The 21282-nt window shown below is 37.0% G+C and overlaps 2 protein-coding genes across 11 annotated transcripts in view; one reads left to right on the top strand and one right to left on the bottom strand.

The window, feature by feature from the left end:
• NF1 (neurofibromin 1) overlaps positions 1–21282 on the top strand; it is a 274111-nt gene that overhangs the window by 179764 nt on the left and 73065 nt on the right. The window lies entirely within an intron of this gene.
• OMG (oligodendrocyte myelin glycoprotein) lies at positions 13271–15987 on the bottom strand. Its single transcript, XM_038548204.1, has 2 exons — positions 15804–15987; positions 13271–14976 (listed from the first exon to the last, which is right to left on the bottom strand). Exons 1-2 carry the CDS (start codon positions 15804–15806, stop codon positions 13648–13650), a joined length of 1332 nt encoding a protein of 443 aa, XP_038404132.1. The 5' UTR covers positions 15807–15987; the 3' UTR covers positions 13271–13647.

The raw sequence follows: 21282 nt of genomic DNA, 5'->3' as shown, positions 1-21282 counted from the left end.
ATTTTCTTAATCTGTTTGTCCATCAGTGGACACTTAGGTTGCTTCCATGTCTTGGCTATTTTATTTTTTAAGATTTATACAGATTAAGATTGAGAGAGAGAGAATATGTGTACATGCCCAGGGGGAGAAGGAGAGACAGAATCCTAAGCAGACTACTTGCTGAGCGTGAAGCCCAGTGTGGGGCTTAATCCCACAACCCTGCGATCATGACCCGAGCTGAAATCAAGAGTCAAACAGTTAATCGACTGAGACACTGGGGTGCCCCTTGGCTATTTTAAATAATGTTGCAGTGAAGCTAAAGGTGCATGGAATATAAATTTTCTGTTTACCTCTTAGACTTTTAGCTCCTAGGTTTCGAAGTCTTTGTCTAGATACAGAGAATCTAGCAGAGTATGTGGCAATTCATAGAACACTTAATAAATCAGCCCAGCTTTTAATTGTTATATATAAAATTCAGTGATAGGGATCCCTGGGTGGCGCAGCAGTTTGGCGCCTGCCTTTGGCCCAGGGCGCGATCCTGGAGACCCGGGATCGAATCCCATGTCTGGCTCCCGGTGCATGGAGCCTGCTTCTCCCTCTGCCTGTGTCTCTGCCTCTCTCTCTCTCTCTCTGTGACTATCATAAATAAATAAAAATTTTAAAAAAATAAATAAAAAAAATAAAATTCAGTGATAGAGTTAAGACCAATTGCCAGTTTAAATTATAGACACACATGACTGTAATTTGAAGGAAGACTTGATTTAATAATAGTGATTAGAATTGGAGTCCTGAATTGAGCCAAAAGATTTCTCTAGTGGTTTTGTTTTCTGTGATACTTTATTTATAGAAGTATAGTGACCTTGGATGTTAGTGAAACAAGGCTTTGGTTTACTCATCAAAGATGATTTAGTGATTGATTCTAATAATCTGGTAGTTGTGACTTGACATATACTACACAATAATACGGTCAGTGGCCACAGTCTTTTGCTATGAAAAAAATCAGGTTTTAAAAATTTCATTTGTTTTAGAGAGGGAGTAGAGATGAGTTGGGGGTTGGGGGGTAGAAGGAGATAGAATCTCCAGCCGACTCCATGGGGGAGGACAGAGCCTAATGCGGGGCTCGATCTCATGACCCTGAGATTGTGACCTGAGCTGAAATCAAAAGTAGAACAGTTAACTGTCTGAGCCACCCAGGCACCCCACCAGTTGTTGTTTTTAATGAATTGTGGTTCACCTCTTTTAGTGGAAGTATATGATCCTTGAAATAATCCTAAGATGTCTTAAAAAGGTTTGATTATATAAAACAACATAGAAAATTTCTAAAACAGCATCTAAGAATAAATAGATCCAAGTGACTATTATTCCTTTCAGAAGAGTCACTGTTAGAGGTGATGTATGTCAAATCCTGCTGCCTTTGAGCACAACATTTAAGGGAAACAATTTTTGGAAGGACTGTCAAAGTCTAAAGCATGTTCTATTTAGATACGGTAGGAAAATCTTCGTACTTGAAATTTTTTTGATAAACAAGACAAAATGTCAAGCTTAGTAATAATAGTTTTTGTTTAAAATGAATTTTTTCTTAGTGACTTACAAATGACTCTTAGTAATATTTGTATCATGTGTGATATTCATGTTAAAAATTAAAATTTGCTTATAGTCAACTCATAATTAATATATGAAGATGTTTTACTAGTTTCAGGTGACCCCTTGGTGCTTTGATTAATTTAAATGTGCTTAACAGAAACTTTACTGTGTCTCTTAAGTTCATACTTCATGTCCTACAGCTTTTATTGTTTTTTTAGAGTCAGGGCAAGAGACTTAAAGCACTTCATCCAAGTATATACTTTGTTAAAACAAGAAAGATTTCATGTAGTCATTGTAGAAAAGCCATACCATGAGGAAATACTAGAACTTACCAATAGATGACATTCTTTTGAAACATTGCTTATTTGTCATCTGCTTGAGGAGACATGGTGGAGTATCTGTTCGCTAAGTAATGGAACCGGTAAATGGATGTGGCTATGCCCCAGTTACTCTTTCTTACATTGCAAAGTGCCTTACATGCACAAGCGGTCACTGAGGCTTTGTTTGGCAAATGAGGGCCTTCCCTGTAGTTATTGTAGTGATGGCATCTTTGTGTTCTTTTACTGTTTTGTTTTTTTCTATCTCAATGAAAAGCCATTAATCTTAGTTTTTTGTTGAGGCAAGGACCACCATTCTGTTGACAGCCATTTCAGTTCCTTCAGTTCCCAGAAGTGTTAAGTTTGTTTAAATGGTGACTATGGGCAACTAAGTAACAAAGTGAAAAACTACGTTTCCTGGTATTGAATATTTCATCAGATTTATGTGCTACTTGCCTTTGAGATACCTATGTGAATTATTCAGGTATCTGATTTTATTACTGCCAAATTGTACTTTCTATGGGACAAATAAGTGACAGACCTTGTAAACTAGTTATTTGAAGTGTAAATACATATATGGATTCAGTCATTTCCATTTTTGATCTTAGTAATTACCCAAGAATCTCTTAAACAACGGAGAACAGTAATCTTTAAAATATTTATGTAGCTTTAATAAACATGATTTAATGTATTCCTAAAAATACCCATGTAGGATACATGGTCTTGACTAGATTTTTACCAGAAGATACATTGAATCACTTGCCCAAGATAACAACTTAGGCGGTAGGTGAGAAAACCTTCTCATGCTCTTCCTGTTAAACCACCATGTACACTTAGAACTGTTTTGTTCAGAAAAGAACTATGTAGTTTGTTCTTTTTACTGTGTGTGTATATGTGTTTAGTTTTTGTGCTTTGATCTCAACAGTAGCTACTACCAAATTCATAATACCAAGCCACAGTATTATGATTATTAAAATAAATGGATGTATTGAGCATATGTTTCCACTAGTTCCTAAACATGTTTAATGGAGTTGGGGCTTTGAGCCAAAATGGCTTTTTTTTTTTTTTTTAAGTTAAGCTTCTTTAAAACCTCACTTTGCACAACACTTTCCAAAGCGTGAAGCAAACTAATCTGCTTAATACATTAACATTGAGGTGGCATTTGTTTCTGTTTCCCTGACTGGTTTCCCTTAAGCAGTCTACTGGTACTAAGTTGTTCACAGGTATCAGAATTAACCTTTCTCTGAATTGTTCCATAAGTAACTCACACTGCCCAGAGCTAATTTCTAAGTAGCCGCCTAGCCAAATCTTCTTTTATTCTTTAAGAAAAAAAAAAAAAGATTTTATTTATTTATTTTAGAGAGAGAGAGTGGAGTGTGGGGGGGTGGTTGCAGAGGGAGAGGGGAAAGCATCTCGAGCAGACTCCCCGCTGAGCCTGAAGTCCAGCATAGGGCTTGATCCCACAGCCCTGAGATCATGACCTAAGCGACAACCAGGAGTCAGGCTTACACAGACTGAGCCACCCAGGTGTCCCTTCTTTCATTTGTAACTTTTCTTAGATCTCTCCTTTTTGTGGACTCTGAAGCTATTACTTTGACCTAATGGAAGAAACAGACTGTAGAATAAGACTTTCAAAGGTTTGACTTGGTCTGTCTTAAGTAGGTCATTGGTAGCCTACCAGTTATATACCTTTGATCTGTGTTAATTCATTCTCTTATTTATAAATTCAGGTCAAATGGTCAAAAAAACTCCTAAAAGGGTGTAATATCGAAACTGAAATCAAAAAGGTTAATAAGAGTTTGCCAGGGGAAGAAGAGGGAAAGTAATATATCACAGAGGACATGCAGTATCTTTGAAAGCTGGGTGGCAAGAGAGAATATGGTCAACCAGAGGGACAGATATTTTGCTTGAACTATACAGTGATGGAGCTGGAAAATTTTGAAGATGCTACTTACTGTAAAGAGAGGCAAGGGCCTGACCATAAGTAAACCATATTAAGAGTTTAGATTGGGACGCCTGGGTGGCTCAGTGCTTAAGCATCTGCCTTCAGCTCAGGGTGTGATTCTGGAGTCCCGGGATCAAGTCCCACATTGGGCTCCCTGTGGGGAGTCTGCTTCTCCCTCTGCGTATGTCTCTGCCTCTCTCTGTGTGTCTCTCATAAATAAATAAATAAATAAATAAATAAATAAATAAATAAATAAATAAAATCTTTAAAAAATAAAGTTTAGATTGTATTCTGAGATTTGGGAAATTATTGAATGTTTGGGGGGTTTTATTTGTTTAAAAGAGAGAAAAGAGCTTGTCTGGTTAGATTTGTTGGGGGAACAATCCTGATAGCAACTGACCACATGGAGCTAAAGTTAACTAATACAGTATGTTGGCCTACCAGCAAGCAGCCTACTTTGGAGATACTACAGGTTCAGTTCCAGACCACAGCAATGAAGCAGATATCACAGTAAAGTGAATCAAATGAATTTTTTAGTTTCCCAGTGAATGTAAAAGTTATGCTTACTCTGTACTGTAGTCTGTTAGTTGAGGAATAGCATATCTAAAATAAAAATGTACATACCTTTATTGAAGGTACTTGATGCTAAAAATGATTTGAGCTTTCATTATTTGAGCTTTCATTTGAGTTTTCAGCAAGTTGTAATCTTTTTGCTGGTGAAAGTCCCTGACTTGGTGTTGATGGCTGCTGACTGGTCAGGGTGCTGGTTGTTGAAGCTGAGGTGGCCTTGGCAATTTCTTAAAACAAGGCCACAATGAAGTTTGATGCATCAGTTGACTTTCTTTAAGGAATGATTTCTCCGTAGCCTGTGATGCTGTTCAGTAACATTTTACCCATGGTAGAATTTCTTTCAGAGTTGGAGTCAGTCCTCTGAAACCCTGCTGTTGGTTTATCAACTACGTGTATGTCATATTCTAAATTCTTTGTTGTTCAGCTGTTTTCTCAGCATCTTTACCAGGTAGAGATTCCAACTCAAGAAACCATTTTCTTTGTTCATCCATAAGAAGCAACTCCTCATCTGTTCAGGTTTTATCATAAGATTTCAGCAATTCAGTCACATCTTTAGGATTCACCTCTAGTCCAATCCTAATTTTCTTGTTATTTTGCCATATACAATACTTCTTTCACTTTAAAACCCCTAAAGTCATCCGTGAAGGTTGAAATCACTTCTTCCAAAATTCCTGTTCCTCTTGATATTTTGACCTCTTTCCATGAATCACAAATGTTTTTAATGGCAGCGTCTAGAATGGTGTCTCCTTTCTCCAGAAGTTTTTAGTTCACTTTGTCCAGTTCCATTGGAGGAATCTGTGGCAGCTGTAGCCTTAAGAAATGTACGCGTTAAGTAAGATCTGAAGGCCACGATTACTTCTTGAGCCATAGGCTACAGAATGGATGTTGTATTGTCAGACATGAAAACAACATTACTCTCTTTGTCCATCTCCACCACAACTGTTGCGTTGTGACCAGGTGCGTTGTCAGCAAGCAGTCATATTTTGAAAGGAATCTATTTTTCTGAGTAGCAGGTCTCAACAGTGGGCTTAAAATATTCAGTAAAACTATGTTGTAAACAGATGTGCTGATATTCAGGCTTTGTTGTTCCATTTGTAGAGCACAGACAGAGTAGATTTAGCATAATTCTTAAATGCTTAAGATTCGGGATTATAAATGAGCATTGGCTTCAACTTAAAGTCACCAGCTGCATTAGCCCCTAACAAGAGAGTCAGCCTGTCCTTTGAAGCCAATCACTGACTTCTCTCTAGTTATGAAAGTCCTAGATGGCGGCATCTTCCAATAGGAGGCTATTGGGTGTAGCCACCTTCATGAATGATCTTAGCTAGATTTCCTGGAGAACTTGCTGCAGCTCCTGCCCCAGCACTTCCTGCTTTGCCTTGTACTTTTCTGTTAAGAAAATGGCTTCTTGGGACAGCCCCGGTGGCGTAGCAGTTTAGCGCCGCCTGCAGCCCAGGGCGTGATTCTGGAGACCCTGGATCGAGTCCCACGTCGGGCTCTCTGCATGGAGCCTGCTTCTCCTCTGCCTGTGTCTCTGCCTCTCTCTCTCTCTCTGCATCTTAAAATGCAGAATAAATGAATAAAATGAATAAATGAATAAAATCTTTAAAAAAAATGGCTTCTTTTCCTAAGCCTCTTGAGCTAACCTCTGCCGGCTTCACACTTTTCTTCTGCAGCTTCCTTACCTCTCTCAACCTTCATAGAACTGAAGAGAGTTGGGGCCTTGCTTTAGATTAGGCTTCGGCTTAAGGGAATGTTGTGGCTCGTTTGGTCTTCTGCTCAGATCCCTAAACAGCAATAAGGCAGTTTTGCTCTCTTATAATTTGTGTGTTCACTGGAGTAGCTTCTAGAACTTTTCCTTTGCATTCACAATCTGGCTAGCTGTTTGGCACAAAAGGCCTATCTTTTGGCCTATCTTGGCTTTCCACACACCTTCCTCACTAAGCTTGGTCATTGCTAATTTTTGAATTTTTTTTTTTAAGATTTATTTCTTTATTTTAGAGCGAGAGTGAGAGAGCATGAGCAGGGGGAGGAGCAGAAGAAAAGTATGTCAAGCAGATTCCCCACTGAGCACAGAGCCCAGTGCTGGGCTTGATTTCACAGTCGTGAGATCTGACTTGAGCTGAAATCAAGTCAGTTGCTTAACTGACTGAGCCACACATGTGCCCCTAGCTTTTGATTTAAAGTGAGACCTCTCCCTCTCTCTCTCTCTCTCTCTCTCTCTGTGTGTGTGTGTCTCTCATGAATAAATAAATTAAAATCTTAAAAAAATAAAAAATAAAGTGAGAGGTATACAACTCTTCCTTTCACTTGGAAGCCATTGTATGGTCATTAATTGCCCTAATTTCAATATTATTGTGTCTCAGGGAGTAGAGAGGCTATAGGGGAGAAGGAGAGACATGCAGTGGGAGGTGGAGGACAGCTGGTTGGTAGAGGGGTCAGAACACACACGTTTATGTATTAGTTCACCATCTTGTATGGGTACAGTTGTTGGTACCCCCAATTACAGTAATAGTACAAAATGTCACTGATCACAGATCACCATAACAAATATAATAATAATGAAAACGTTTGAAATATTGGGAGAGTTACCTAAATGTGAGAGAGACGAAGTGAGCAAGCGCTGTAGGAAAAATGGCACAAATAGACTTAGTGCAGGGAGGCAACAAACCTTCAATTTGTAGAAAATGCTCCATCTACAAAGCACAGTAAAGGGAAACCCAATAAAATGAGGTATGCCTATATTTGTGCTTCCTAGAAGTTTGATAATATTTTTCCATCTCTGATCTTTACTTCATGATATCCTCTAGTTTGTTGACCACTTCTACCTATTCACCGTTCATTTTTCTTCATCTTTTCCTGCTCAATGTGGATCTCTTGGACAGCTATTTCAGTAGTTCTTAGATCTCTTGTATTTTTCAAGGACAAAGTAGGTAATAAAACATACTTGGTATACAGTATCAGCATTTTGTTTATTTCTCTTTTTTTTGTTTTTAATACATAGCTCTATATTTATATTTATATCCTATGATTTTCCCTTATTTTTCTAGTTTTTGCATTTCTCACATTTCAAACTTTAAAAAACTCTTCATAAAAATTTTTATTAGACACATGATATTCTGGTCAGTGGATCATGATTTACTTTACCTCATGTCCTAATGGTAGATACTTAGCATCGTTTACATTTTTTTGCTGTTAGAAAGAATTTACCTAGAGTTTACTAGGTTATAGGTTAAAGTACTTTAGGTTTTTGATCACTGCTGTGTTGGGAGGCCCATAGCAGGTATGTTAAGAATATGCATATTATACCATAATAGATATTTACTCAAAACAAAAACATTAACTTGAAAAGAAATATGCACCTCTATGTTTATTGTAGCATTATTTACAAAGCCTATGTGGAAGCAACCCAAGTGTCCATTGATAGATGAATGAATAAAGAAAATATGTGTGTGCATACACACACACACACACACACACACAATGGAATATTACTCAGCCATTAAGAAGAATGAAATCTTGCTATTTCTGACAACCGGATGGACCTAGAGGGTATTATTCTAAGTGAAACAAACCAGACAGAGAAAGACAGATACCATATGATTTCATGATGTGGAATCTAAAAAATAGAATAAACATAGTAACAGACTCAGATACAGAGAACAAAACTGGTGGTTGCCAGAGGGGAGGTTAGTGAGGGGTAAGTAAGGTAGGTAAAAGGGATTAAGAGGTATAAACTTTCAGTTATAAAATAAGTCATGGAGATACAAAGTACAGCATAGGAGATAAAGTTAATAATATAATAACACTGTATGGTGTCTATACTTATTATGAGGAGTATTGAGTAATGTATAGAATTATTGAATCACTGTGTTATATACCTGAAACTAATATAACATTGTCAGCTATACTTCAGTCTATAAAGGTGGGAGAGTGGGATAGAAGGAAAAGAAAGAATATACAGATTATGACCTGCTGAACGAGGACGCACAAACCACCTACACAGAATTGGCAGGCAACTCTCTCGGCCTCTGAGCTTCCATTTTGGGGAAGTGAAAACCTTGGGGTGGTTTTGATTTGATTTGTTTCAGTACGCTCACTCAAAATAAAGTCACAAGATGTATTACTTATGGATTTGCAGAACTGGGGGAGGGGTGCACAGTGAGCTGGAGGAAGGGCAGTCTTCTGTCCCAGGCTACCAGCAAGCAGAAGATAGAACACGAGATAGCAAGCATCTGTTACTTACAAGGTGGTTGAGGTAACAGTCACTAGTTTTTCATGGGTTCAACTCTAAGCAATTATTTAAAAATGTGCCCCAGGAAAAGCAAAGCAGGAATTCGTGATGGAAATCCTAAGCTCAGGTCCTAAATGTCCAGACTGTGGATTTGTGCAGGGTTATCATACTGCAAAATGCCTAGGTAGCAACTCAAAATAGCTAGTTTCTCATCACAATTGGGAATTGCTGTCCAAAGGAGTTGTACCGGTATGTGAATGTAACTATTTCATGATGTCTTTCCCAGCCTTAACTTTTATTTCTTAAAAATTGCTTGCCAAATTACTAATGAGAGTGGTATCATACTTTATTTTTATTTCTTGAGTATTATGTGGTAGGCCACATTCCCAGATACTTAATAATCACCAAACTTCCTGACTTTTAAGTGTTCTGTTGATGTCCTTTTGGACACTTATCCATTAGGAATCTAAATATTTTTCTTACCAATTTTGTGAGCTTTTGATTAACAATCTCCTATGTGGTATTCCTCTTTGAATATCTTTATTAAACTCATTGTTTCAATATAAAGAAATGTGGGAGTTTTGTATAGGCAAATCTGTTGTTTTCTTTGTGGTTTTTTAAATCTCTAATTAAAAAAAAAAGTCACCCAGAGATTTATAAATAAGTGTAAATTCTTCTGATGGTTTTAAGAGTTCCTTTTTTTAATGTTGTCTTTTTCAGTTCACTATGTAGGTGTATCATATGAAGTGAGTGTTAAATTGAGCTATTTTCCAATTTCCCCAGCATTCTTTATTGAGTCTTAACTCTTGCCTTTTGATGTGTGATATTTTTATCCTTCTCAAGTTAATAACATTTGAGAATTTACTCTGTATGCACTGTTCTGAGCACATTGCATGAATTATCTCATTTGTCTTTACTCCTCACAGCCACCCTGTAAGGAAATGGAGGTACATAGAATGCTTCTGTGCACTGTGCTCTGATTGTACTTTCATTTCTATACCATGGCTATCTTTCTATTTTTATGTCTTAATTATTAGACCTGAGATATGTTTTCCTCTAGAGAAAGTGTAAGATACCTCTACTATTTCTTTTTTTTTCTATATATTTATTTCTTTTTCCAGATGAATTTAAGCACATCATGTCATGTTCCAAAAAGAATCTCATTGGAATATTTGTCAGAGGTGGTTTAATCCATGAATTATCTGGAAATAATCACATCTTTGCAGTCAGTATCAGTCAAGATGTGTCTCCTGTACTTAGTCTTGACACCTGGTGCATTCCAGGTGCTGAATATATGTCTATTGAGTGAAAGGATAGATGACTGGCAAAATCTTTGTTTATTGTCTCCATCAAGTCTCGGTTAATACCTCTCGCTAATGTTTTTTAGCATTTCCCCATCTGGTCCTGCACATTTCATGTAAGTGTTATTTCTTGGCATTGTATATTTTATTTGTTGTTGCTGCCATGAGCAGTATCTTTTTCCTGGAGTTTTCTAATTACCTGTTGCCAGCATATGAGAAAATAATTTGTGGTTCCATAATTTTCTCATTAGTTATTTAAGGTTATTCTTTTGAAGACATTCCTGAGGAATCCTTTGGATAGGCAGTTATTTCAGTGTGTTAATAATAATTTTGTTTTTTATTTCTGTATAATTGTATCTGTCATTCCTATTTTAGAATTTCCCAAATAATGTTGAAAAGATTGATGGTAATGGGCATTGTTGTTTTGATGCTGATTTTAATAGAAATATAACTTTTCACTTTTAACCATGATGTTGGCTGGTGGTTTGCAGTGCATGGTATCCTTGTTTATCTAGTCCTGAATATTATTCCTTGTGAAATACATTTTAACGAAAGATTTGGGGTTGACTTTCATCTGACGTTTTTGATGTCAGCTGTTTTTGTTGCTGCTCCAGAGCATTGTTATGGAAGATTATTGAGTAGCACAAACTTGTGATCTTTTTTTTTTCATTTTTTTTTTTTCATTTATTTATGATAGTCACACAGAGAGAGAGAGAGAGAGGCAGAGACACAGGCAGAGGGAGAAGCAGGCTCCATGCACCGGGAGCCTGACGTGGGATTTGATCCCGGGTCTCCAGGATCGCGCCCTGGGCCAAAGGCAGGCGCTAAACCGCTGCGCCACCCAGGGATCCCACAAACTTGTGATCTTTTAGTTGAGCTAAAGAAGACATCTTTTCATTCTGTTGTGATAATGAGTGTTTCTCTGCTTTCTTCTGGTTGGTTCCCTGTTCCACTAATATCTGAACCTGAATTCTGGAGGGTAGAAGAGCAGAGACTGCAGCACACACACCTGTTGCTGTTAGGGTGTAGAGCTTGAGAATTTCTACATGCATGAATTTCTCAAAGCATTGGGCTTGGATATATACACATGGTGATAATCGTAACAGCAGCAGCAGCAGTGACATCACCCCATCTAGAAAGTGTGGGGCCACAACACTGTGTTAAGGCTCTCTGTGAATTATACCATTTGGTCCTCAAGAAAAACACTACAAGTAAGTTAGGCCAGCTCATTTTAGACTTGAGGGAACTGTGACCTAGAGAAGTGGTGGTTTGTTCAGCATTGTACAGCTGAGAAGTAACAGAGGCAGGATTTAGGCCTGGAACCTTAGACACCAGAGCATATACTTTTCACTGATACTTTATCCCTTGTTACTTTGTATTTGTGCTCTTATTTGGATCCTTTTGACTGGTGAGAAACAAAAGTTACTATAAAATAGAACCATCCACCCCCCAGCCCCCCCCCCCCCCAAAAAATAGAACCAGGCCTTAGGGGTAGATGGATGGATGGATACAGAGCTTATGAGCTTGGGGGGACTAATGTATTTTGAAATGTATATGGAGCCCAAGAATACAGTTATTGTCTTAATGGTAAATAATGAATCTTCCTCCATTAATAATGATAAGAACACAATTTTCTTAGAAGGAGGTTTGTCTAATTACTTTAAGGCTAGGTAATAATTTATTTCTAAGGACTTAGAGTCTGTGTAGTTGACATGCTTTGTACTTGTAAATTTAGTGAGTTTTTTCCTCTCCATTTTGCAGACAAGTCGGTAAGATTGGCATAATCCGTAGGTGCTACTAATGCTATAATCCGTAATTTCCTCTTCTCGTCACTCTCTCCCATAGTATTCCTAAAACAGCATTGTATTTGTGGCACCCTCAGAGTGAAAGACACTTACTTGTTGTGAAACTCAGGATATGTGTTTTTTGAAACAAGACACAAGTTTGTGGTAGAGTAGGAAATATCTAAGCAATTAGCCTTCATCATCTCTGGTGAAGAAACTAGATCAGTGATTGAGAGGGAGCAGGAACAGCTTGCCCATTTGGAAAGGTACTGAATTTTAAAATCATGTATAGGACTTTTTCAAATAACCCCATTTCTTCATGATTAAATTCCCTAACCCAGTGAGTTGGGTTTGCTGGGGCAGAGAAATGTTCAAGAGCCACTGTACTACTAGTCAGCACAGGCAAGGAATAGCTTTTTATCGAAGCTTAACAGTAATTTTTCTGTAACACTAGTCCTTTTAAAAAATAAAAATAAAAAGAGCACATTAGAAGGTTATTACTTTTCTCCTTCTCTGAATAGAAATGTTCCTAGCCTGGAAAGAAGTCTTATCTTATTTTAAAATTTCTTAGGAGAGAGCCTCAAAGTTTCTTTCTGGACTCTTTCCCAACTCAAGGAATTGCCTGAAATAGTCTTCCTTGTGTCTCACGAATTAAAAACCTCATTTTTGGCCCACCTGCTTCAGTTATGGTCTCTTGCATTTTAATCTAGCCTTGTATCAGGGCTTCTTTTTCTGACTCTTGGCTATTACTTATGTTTGTCTCTAATTCATAAAGTGGTGTACTTGTGTATTTGTAGAAATTCGCCATTTTCTTCTAATTGTGTCCCAGTGCAGTTTGATGTGGAGTATTAAGATCTGTCTTATACACCAGCCTTAGTCCTATTGTGTGTTTTACTGGGTTCCTCACCTGGTTGTAGCATCAGATGAATCCCATCCTTTTCTCCCTTTCTCTTTGCCTTTTCCTGTGCCCATGTTGCTTAGGCCCTCAGGATTTTATCCTGAAACTAATCTTATTTTTAATTTAAGTAAAATCAGATTCTGACATCTGATGTGCAAAAGATAAATTTCCCTCTCTTGAATGTAGAAGACTTAATTTTGTAAATATTGAAATTTTCCATTAATAAGTGGTCTGTTAAATATGCACTAAAACTGTTCCTTTATATATCTTTAAAGCCAAACTTTTTATTGTTTTTAATACTTTTCTTAAATGCAAAAAGGAAAGCCATTAGACTTTCCTTATTAAAATGCAAAGCCTAGTGTCTTCTAGCTTTTTGAAGAGCTTTTGTCCATTATATAATCTGTAAAGTAGCCAAGAGTTCCTCAGAAGCAGGACATCATTCAGATTTGAAACAATTATGGCTTGTGTCTAAAATAATGATGTGGCATAACCATTCATAGGTGGCAACCACAGTTTTACTTTAATTGGCAAAATCCTTGGATACTTCCAACATTTCATTTACCATAAAGACTTTACCAAGGTACCCTAGAACAGAAATGGTTAGGTTGTTTTGGTTCTACTAAATAGATAAAGCTGGTATGACTAGAAAACCAAATGACACAGTTACGAGCATAGACCTTTTATTTATTTTTTTCCCCGGGTGTTTGACAGTGTAAACATACATAAAATACATATTAAAGTTTAGATGCTTTATATTTTGTGCAATAAATTGAAGCCTTAAAAAGAAAACATTTCATTAAAAAGAAAGAAACTCATTAGTTTTACTTAATTAAGACAATAAAATAGCAGCAAGTACCAAGACATTGTGCACTTCTTTTATTTAAGACAAGTTACTTCATTTACATCAGAGTCAGAAATGTAAGACTGACTTTCTTGAATACTTAAATAGCTTGAATCACTGGTTAGATAGGGGCATATTTTCCCAACTATACATCAGGGAGGAGTTCTTTCATTAGTTTCAAAAAATGCAGACCCTCAAACAGCCAGCATGACCACAGCATTGAGCATTAAGAGAAATGAAGCATTTACTTTCCACGCACTTGCCACAGAAGGTAAGCGAGTCTTTACATTTGTGGTTGTCTCTTCCCTCCGTAAGTTAAGGGTTGTGCTTTGTTGAGGCATTTCAGAGAAGTTATTTGGCATGCCACTAGTAATACTTAGGGTCATGGGTGTTGGGGATGATTTTGTTGAGCTAGTGAGGCTTGTGTTTGTAACCATTCCATCTTGGAGATGAATAGTTAGAGTTGCAGCTGCTGCTTCGTGTGAATTGATGGTTTCTATGGATGTCTCTTCTGGGTAGGGCACAAAAGCCTTGTCAGTGCTAGCAAAGGTGGTGTCTTTGCTTAGAGTGGCACCAAACGTTGTTTCCTTTGTTCGATATTGTTTGGGTGTTTTGGTCACTTTGGGTTGAGTTACCATACTCAGAGAGTTAATGGTGTCCACTGTCTGCATCCCACTTACAGTGAACAAGCTTGAGGTAAATCCAGAAGGTGTGGGATATATGTTATGTTCCTTCAAAGATGATATTTGGCTAGAACAGGGAGTCCCTATCACATGGGCTTTTGTTTCCATCATCCACTTCAGTAAGTAAGTGATGTTTTGTTTGTGGTCACATGACCACCTGTTATTGTAAAGGGTTATCTCTTGCAACTGAAAGAGTTGGTCAAAAGCTTGATCTGGGATGAATGTGAACTTATTATTGTGCAGGTAAAGATGTGTGAGATTTGTCAGGTTTGTTAATGTTCCTGGAAGGATTTGTGTCAAGGAATTGTTAGACAGGTCCACGATATGTAGTTTGGAGGGCATATTGGTTGGAACTGTCCAAAGTTTGTTACTACTGAGGTTGAGAACCTCAAGACTTCTTAGTGTATTTTTAATGAGGACAACCTTTTCCAGCATATTCTTAGAAACATCCAGATATTTAAGGTTCCACTGATAAGCAGTATCAGATTTGTCAAGCAGTTTAATGTTGTTGTTAGCAGCAGACATGTTCCAGAGGGACCGAGGTAACTGAGCAGGCAGGCTTTCGAGCCTGTTGTTTGAAATGTCCAGGGTCCTCAGATTGGTGTATTGGGTTAACTGGTTATGAAGATCAGTAAAATGGTTATAAGACAGATTTAAATGAATAATATTCTCTTGCAGTCCAGATGGTAATGTAGTCAAGTTTCTGCCTGAACAGTCCACATGCCTGTGCCTCTCTGTGCATATACATTGGAGAGGACAAATGCATAAAATACCAGGTGTGAGAAACAGAAGGATGAACAAGCTGGGAGACATTTTCAATATCTGATATTCCATCAAAGCCTGGAAACAAACAGATACACCCTTCTTTTAATATGCAAACACAATTAGGCATCTGCCTGGGTCAGTTAGCATTAGGCAAAATTTTCAATAAACCTCCTTGTTGTTGAGTCTTTTTATAATTGTTCCAGTGATTAAACTAACAAAGCTCCCCTTCATTTAGAGTCCAAATGCTTAATCCTTCAATTGGGGCTATGTGGTAGAGAGAGACTCTCTCCCCCTACTTGTTTCTGAATTTTCTCCCTCCTCTTCTCCTTCTTTTACCATGGTCTTTCTTATTTATCTTCCCAGAACCTTAACATTACAAAATGGCATTCTCTGCAAATAAAGAATCCGAATCTTAAGCTATTACTATTTTTGATAATATCCTTTCTTACTCAGATAGGAAAAAATGGCTGTCGAGTCTGTTCTGTTGTTTCTTTTTTTTAATCTCTGCAGTAATGTTATAGTCAATATGTGTGTAGAGTAAGATTTTATTTAGATATTAAAACAATACTTTGAAATTCACCTCTGTCTTTTTAGGATAAATATATCCTTGCAAAGCATTTTAAGGCACTTGAAAAATTCAGACCAACACCATACCCTTAAACCTCACAGTTTATAGTGATTTTTTTCTGTATATTTCAGTGCCGATGCTAAAAGAAAGCAATGTGGACATTCACAAAGTGAATGAATATTAAAAAGAAACCCCTTTACTGACACTGCAGCAAATTTCTGGTGCATGCACTTGCTTCTGAATATATATTCAGTCTTCACATTGACTTTTTCTTTTAAAAAAAGGGGGAAAAAATCCCAAAGTCAATCTTTTACTGATCTAAATAACAGCTTACCATAGTGTCGTCTTCAGCAGCATCTCATTTTCTCCGAAACTTAAGCTTAAAGGTCGCCTTGTTCTGGAGAGTGGGAACCGCTTCTGGCTGTGGGCTGTGCTTGCCTGCTCAGCTGCATTGTGTTGCTGTGAGCTGAAGCTCTGCAACCACCTGATCAGTACCACATAGGAGGACTGCAGAGCTGTCATTGGTGCTGACTCAAATTTATTGCAAGAGGTGCACACGCAACAAAATGGACCCCCCAATTTTTTTTTTTTTTTTTTAGTTTACAGCATTGAGCATATCTATATATTTCCAATTTGCTATAGGATATAGTGCCTCATGCACGTTAGACCTGGCTCTCACTCATTTTTGTATGTTTGTCTGAGCTCATGTTCCACGTTCGAACATTGCCTCATGAAGAATTTGTGGTTCTTTTTAAAGCTTCTGCTCCTCATCCTTTTTACACATTGAAGAATGTTGAAAATGAATTTGACCTTCCCCGTGGATGGTTTTCTAAGATGTTAATGGAACTATTTTTAACTCCTGCCTTTTCATGTTCTTCTAAAATGGTTCGATTGTCATGTCACTTTTTAAAGTAACATAATACGGTCTGTCTCATTTCCATGTGTTCCCCCAACATGGTGATTATTATGTGTAATCAGCTTTTCAAACTTATCAACCACTTAAATCTTCATCTTCTTTTTCAGAAGTACTGAAGTACTTCCAAATGGTTTTTTGTCTTTATCTTTCCAATACAAAGGATCATTTAACCCAGACTACACACAAGCAAGGCTACAGTTTTAAATGAGCATCATATGCTTTTCATTAAATTCATGATGTCAAATATGATTTATGTTTTTTAGGTGAAGGATTATTTTTCTGCATGCAATTTACTTTGTTCAGTGAGTGGGTATACATATTTTCATCTTCTGAGACCTCTTTGATACTATAGGAGTGACCATTTACTTGATTTTATGTTTTAAAAATAATAGTATCAGGGGATCCCTGGGTGGCTCAGCGGTTTAGCACCTGCCTTTGGGCCAGGGCGCGATCCTGGAGTCCTGGGATCGAGTCCTGCGTCGGCTCTCGGCATGGAGCCTGCTTCTCCCTCCTGTGTCTCTGCCTCTCTCTCTCTCTCTCTCTCTATCATAAGTAAATAAATCTTAAAAAAAAAAAATAGCATCAATTGTAGGTGATTTCTTCAGAGTGTTTCACAGTTTGTCTTATTGAGAAAGCAATTAAGGGACACCTGGATGGCTCAGCGGTTGAGCATCTGCCTTTGGCTCAGGTTATAAACCTGGAGTCCCAGGATCAAGTCCGGTATTGGGCTCCCTGCATGGAGCCTGCTTCTCCCTCTGCCTATGCCTTTGCCTCTCCTTCTCTGTGTCTCTCATAAATAAATAAAATATTTTTTTAAAAAATGCAGAGTTTTAAAATTGCATGAAATAATGTCATTGGCAAAATTTTGGTCATGAATTTTATAACGTGACCATATTTTGTAATAGCTTCTGCCTCACTTTCTGGTGGATTGATTGACTAACTAATCTGTTAAAACTCAAATCTAATTTCCAGAACAACCAGTTTACCTTAGAAAAACTAAGCAAATAAAGCCATGGCATTTTCATTACCAAATTTTTACTATTTAAAAAACTAGCAATTGTTAGTACATTCCATGTAAAGAAAATCTCCTTATGCTTTTTTGTTAATCCTTTGTTTTTCTCTAAATTATATTTGCCATTATTTTGCCCTAAGTTTTACCATAAATAGAATTTATTGTATTAAAATTTCAAGTTTATTTTCTTAGAAAAGAAACTATACTTTAAGAGTCACCTTTTGTGACTAAAATTAATATTCCTCGAAAAATATCTACATTTTAAAAGTCTGCAGTGTTAGAAAATTATTATTGATTAGGTGCTTTATTCCCACTTTATTTTGAGAGGTCAGTCTTGGACTCTTAATAAGATTCTTTCTATGGATTTCAGAAACCAGTCATCAATTTTAGTGCTTAAAAGCAATGTGTTAAAAATACTACATTCAGCAATATTGTTGTAGAAATAGGGAATAATTGTTTGGACATTTAGATTTCTTATATTTTAGCTCCTGTTTATACTATTATATTCAGGGAATGTGAGTGAGGGTCAGCTTACCAAACAGTTAATTTAGGAAGTCTCATTACATCAGTGTGGAAATAGAGTTACCTAGTTCCATTATACTTACCAGGACTTTTTTTGAAACCAGGAACTGGTTATTTCAGCAGCTTAAGAATTCAAATGAATTTGGATTTAGGCTTTTTGAGATTAGATTCTGCTGTATATAATAGAAAATTCCAATATGATAGTAGTGACAGGTGTCTTTCATTTCAAGTTTGGGGACATACCAATTGCTTCCTATTCAAAAATTGTTACAAAATTCTCAAAAAAAATGTTTAAAAAATTGTTACAAAATTGTTACAAAATTTTCAAAACGAAAGGGGAAGCATTTTACTGTATTTGAGTTCTAAAGTTCTGTCCTTAGGCTTTTAGAAATTCTCATGAGATAGGCACCTGAAGGCATGAACCCACCTCAGTGAGTTAATAAGCCTTTGGCTCAGGTCAGGATCCCAGGGTCCTGGAATTAGACCACGTGGCCTCCCTAGCTTATACTCTCTCTCACTATCTCTATCTCTCTCTCAAATAAAATCTTAAAAAGAAATTCTCATGAAATAAGACTATATTAGTATTAGTCAAAAAATAAGAATTCTGTGTAGGCATAACTTTATTACAACTTATTTTAGATATTAGGTATTATTTCAGACACATTGCATTTTAGATGAGTCTGTCAAATCAGGAATTACAGCTATTTAGGCAACTATTGTATTCTAGACTAAGCAGTACATTCATTTACATATTCCATTGTGAAACACACTGTCCTAGGATATATTACCTCAAAATTGTGAAAGGCATAACATTGCCTGCTAGGGAACAACTGTCCTATGGTAATCAACAGTTTGAAAACCCAATCAGTTTGTTTTTTTTTAAATCTGATTCATATTTTTTTTCAAGATTTATTTATTTATTTTAGAGAGAGCACACACAAGCAGGGAGGAGGGGCAGAAGGAGAGAGGCTCCTCACTGAGCAGAGAGCCCGACATGGGGTTCAGTCCCAGGACCCTGAGATCATGACCTGAACCGAAAGCAGACACTTAACTGACTGAGCCACCCAGGTGCCCCCTGATTCCCATTTTATTTTATCTTTTCACTGAGCTTTTTTTTTTTTAATTTTTTATTTATTTATGATAGTCACACAGAGAGAGAGAGAGAGAGAGAGGGGCAGAGACACAGGCAGAGGGAGAAGCAGGCTCCATGCACCAGGAGCCCGATGTGGGATTCGATCCCAGGTCTCCAGGATTGTGCCCTGGGCCAAAGGCAGGCGCCAAACTGCTGCGCCACCCAGGGATCCCTTCACTGAGCTTTTTTATTTTAATTCTGGCATAGTTAACATATATTGTTCTATTAGTTTCAGGTCTACCAAATAGTGATTCCACAATTCTATACATTACTCAGTACTTGTGATATTAAGTGTACAGTTTGTCTTTATTTCTTAAGTTCATAACATTTGTCATGCTTGAGAGTAAAAGTGTTATATTTTCTATTTTTAGTAATATAGTTGGCTATTCAGACTGCATTTCCTGCTGAAAACAACTAAGCGTACTGAACAAAGTATTTAATAGCATGGACGAACTGGCAAGATATAGAAATTAACAGGTCAGAACCCATGTGGATGAGTTTCTTGTACCACCTCCCCACCCTTTTTTCCCCATACCACTGGCTTGTTGCCAAAACTCAGTTAACTGTTCATCTGGGTTTATCTGTTTGCTTCCTTGTGAACATTTAATTTGTTCCTCTATCCCCCATATTTCCTATAAATGGTTCCTAACAGCATTAACATAATTGTTTATTTGTATCATCATATAACAGTTTCAAAATAATGCCAGTATTGCTGGCAATTAAATTACAGACTACTGGATAAAATTTAAGATTTCTTTCTCTCTTTGTTCTTAGAATATATTTGTTCTAAGAATATAAGGATGTATAGTCAATTCTGTGCTCTAATGCAACTTGAAATAATGTTTTTTCTATATGTTTGTATCACGAATTTTATATGAAGTTAGATTCATTAGTTTCAATTAGTTACCAGTTTTAATAGGGACTGCTTAAGTCAAAACTATATAACAAGGTATACTCAGAGAAATCTTGTTTCTCTGTTCCCTTCACTCTATTCCACTCTTCTTCCTCCCATTGATAACTATTTGTATCAGCTTTTGGTTGTATTTTAACAATGTTCCTTTTCTTTTCTTTTGCAAATGTATAAAAATTAGGTATTTTATTATGTTCATATTCTCTTATATTAAGGGCTGCATACTAAATATACTGTTATACTTTTTTTTTTTTTTTAAGATTTTGTTTATTTGAGAAAGCACAAGTGGCAGAGAGGGAGGGAGAGGGACAAGCCAACTCCATGCTAAGTGCAGAGCCCATCACAGGCTCAACACAGAGTTCGATCCCATGACCCTGAGCTCATAACCCCAGCCAAATCCAAAAGTCAGACACTTACCTGACTGATCCACTCAGGTGCCCCTCCTGTTATGCATCTTGTTCTTCTTTTCCTAAATATATTTTGAAGATCATTCCACATCAGTATATAGTGATCTTTCACATTCATTTTGCAATGCATAGTACTCCATTTAGAAGAGTACCATGGTTTATTCAGCTGGTCCCTATTGATGGACGTCTCACTTGTTTCCAGACTTTTGCTATTACAAATAATGCCCATATTTACCCTTGCATCTAAGTAATTTCATATTTTGTCCAATGAATCTTTGAAAAAGATTTCTAAAAATAGGATTGCTGAGTAAAAGGGTAATGCATTTGGAACTTTTCTGGATATTACCAAATTCTTTTCTGTAGTCCATACCATTTTGCCATCCCATAAGCAGTGTATCAGGGTGTCAGTTCTGTATCACCCCACCATACACTTTGTTGTTGAACTTTTGGATTTATATCAATCTGATAGATAAGAGTAGCTCAGTGAAATTTTATTTTATTTATTTTTTCCTCAATGAAATTTTAAATACATTTCTCTTATTATGAAGAAGGTTGTATATCTTTCCTTTTAGGAATCATTTAAATTCTTTCTTCTTTAACTGTCTCTTATGTTTCTTTTCTTTTTTTTAAGATTTTATTTATTTATTCATGAGAGACAGAGAGATTGAGAGGCAGAGGCACAGAGGGAGAATCAGGCTTCTCGCAGGGAACCCAATGCGAGACTCGATCCCCGGACCCGGTATCACGCCCTGAGCCAAATGCAGACACTCAACCACTGAGCCACCCAGGTGTCCCAACTGTCTTATGTTTTGCAAATTTTTTCTATTCTGTAGTGGATCTTTCCCTCCCCCTAAATAGGATTTTTTTTTTTTTTTTAATTTAGAGATATTAGCCCTTTGCCTTAGAATTGCAGG

Source organism: Canis lupus, chromosome 9 (genome assembly GCF_011100685.1).
Source record: "Canis lupus familiaris isolate Mischka breed German Shepherd chromosome 9, alternate assembly UU_Cfam_GSD_1.0, whole genome shotgun sequence".
Classification (NCBI taxonomy): domain Eukaryota; kingdom Metazoa; phylum Chordata; class Mammalia; order Carnivora; family Canidae; genus Canis; species Canis lupus.
Note: the sequence above shows the minus strand (reverse complement) of the source record. Positions and strands in the feature narration are given on the sequence as shown.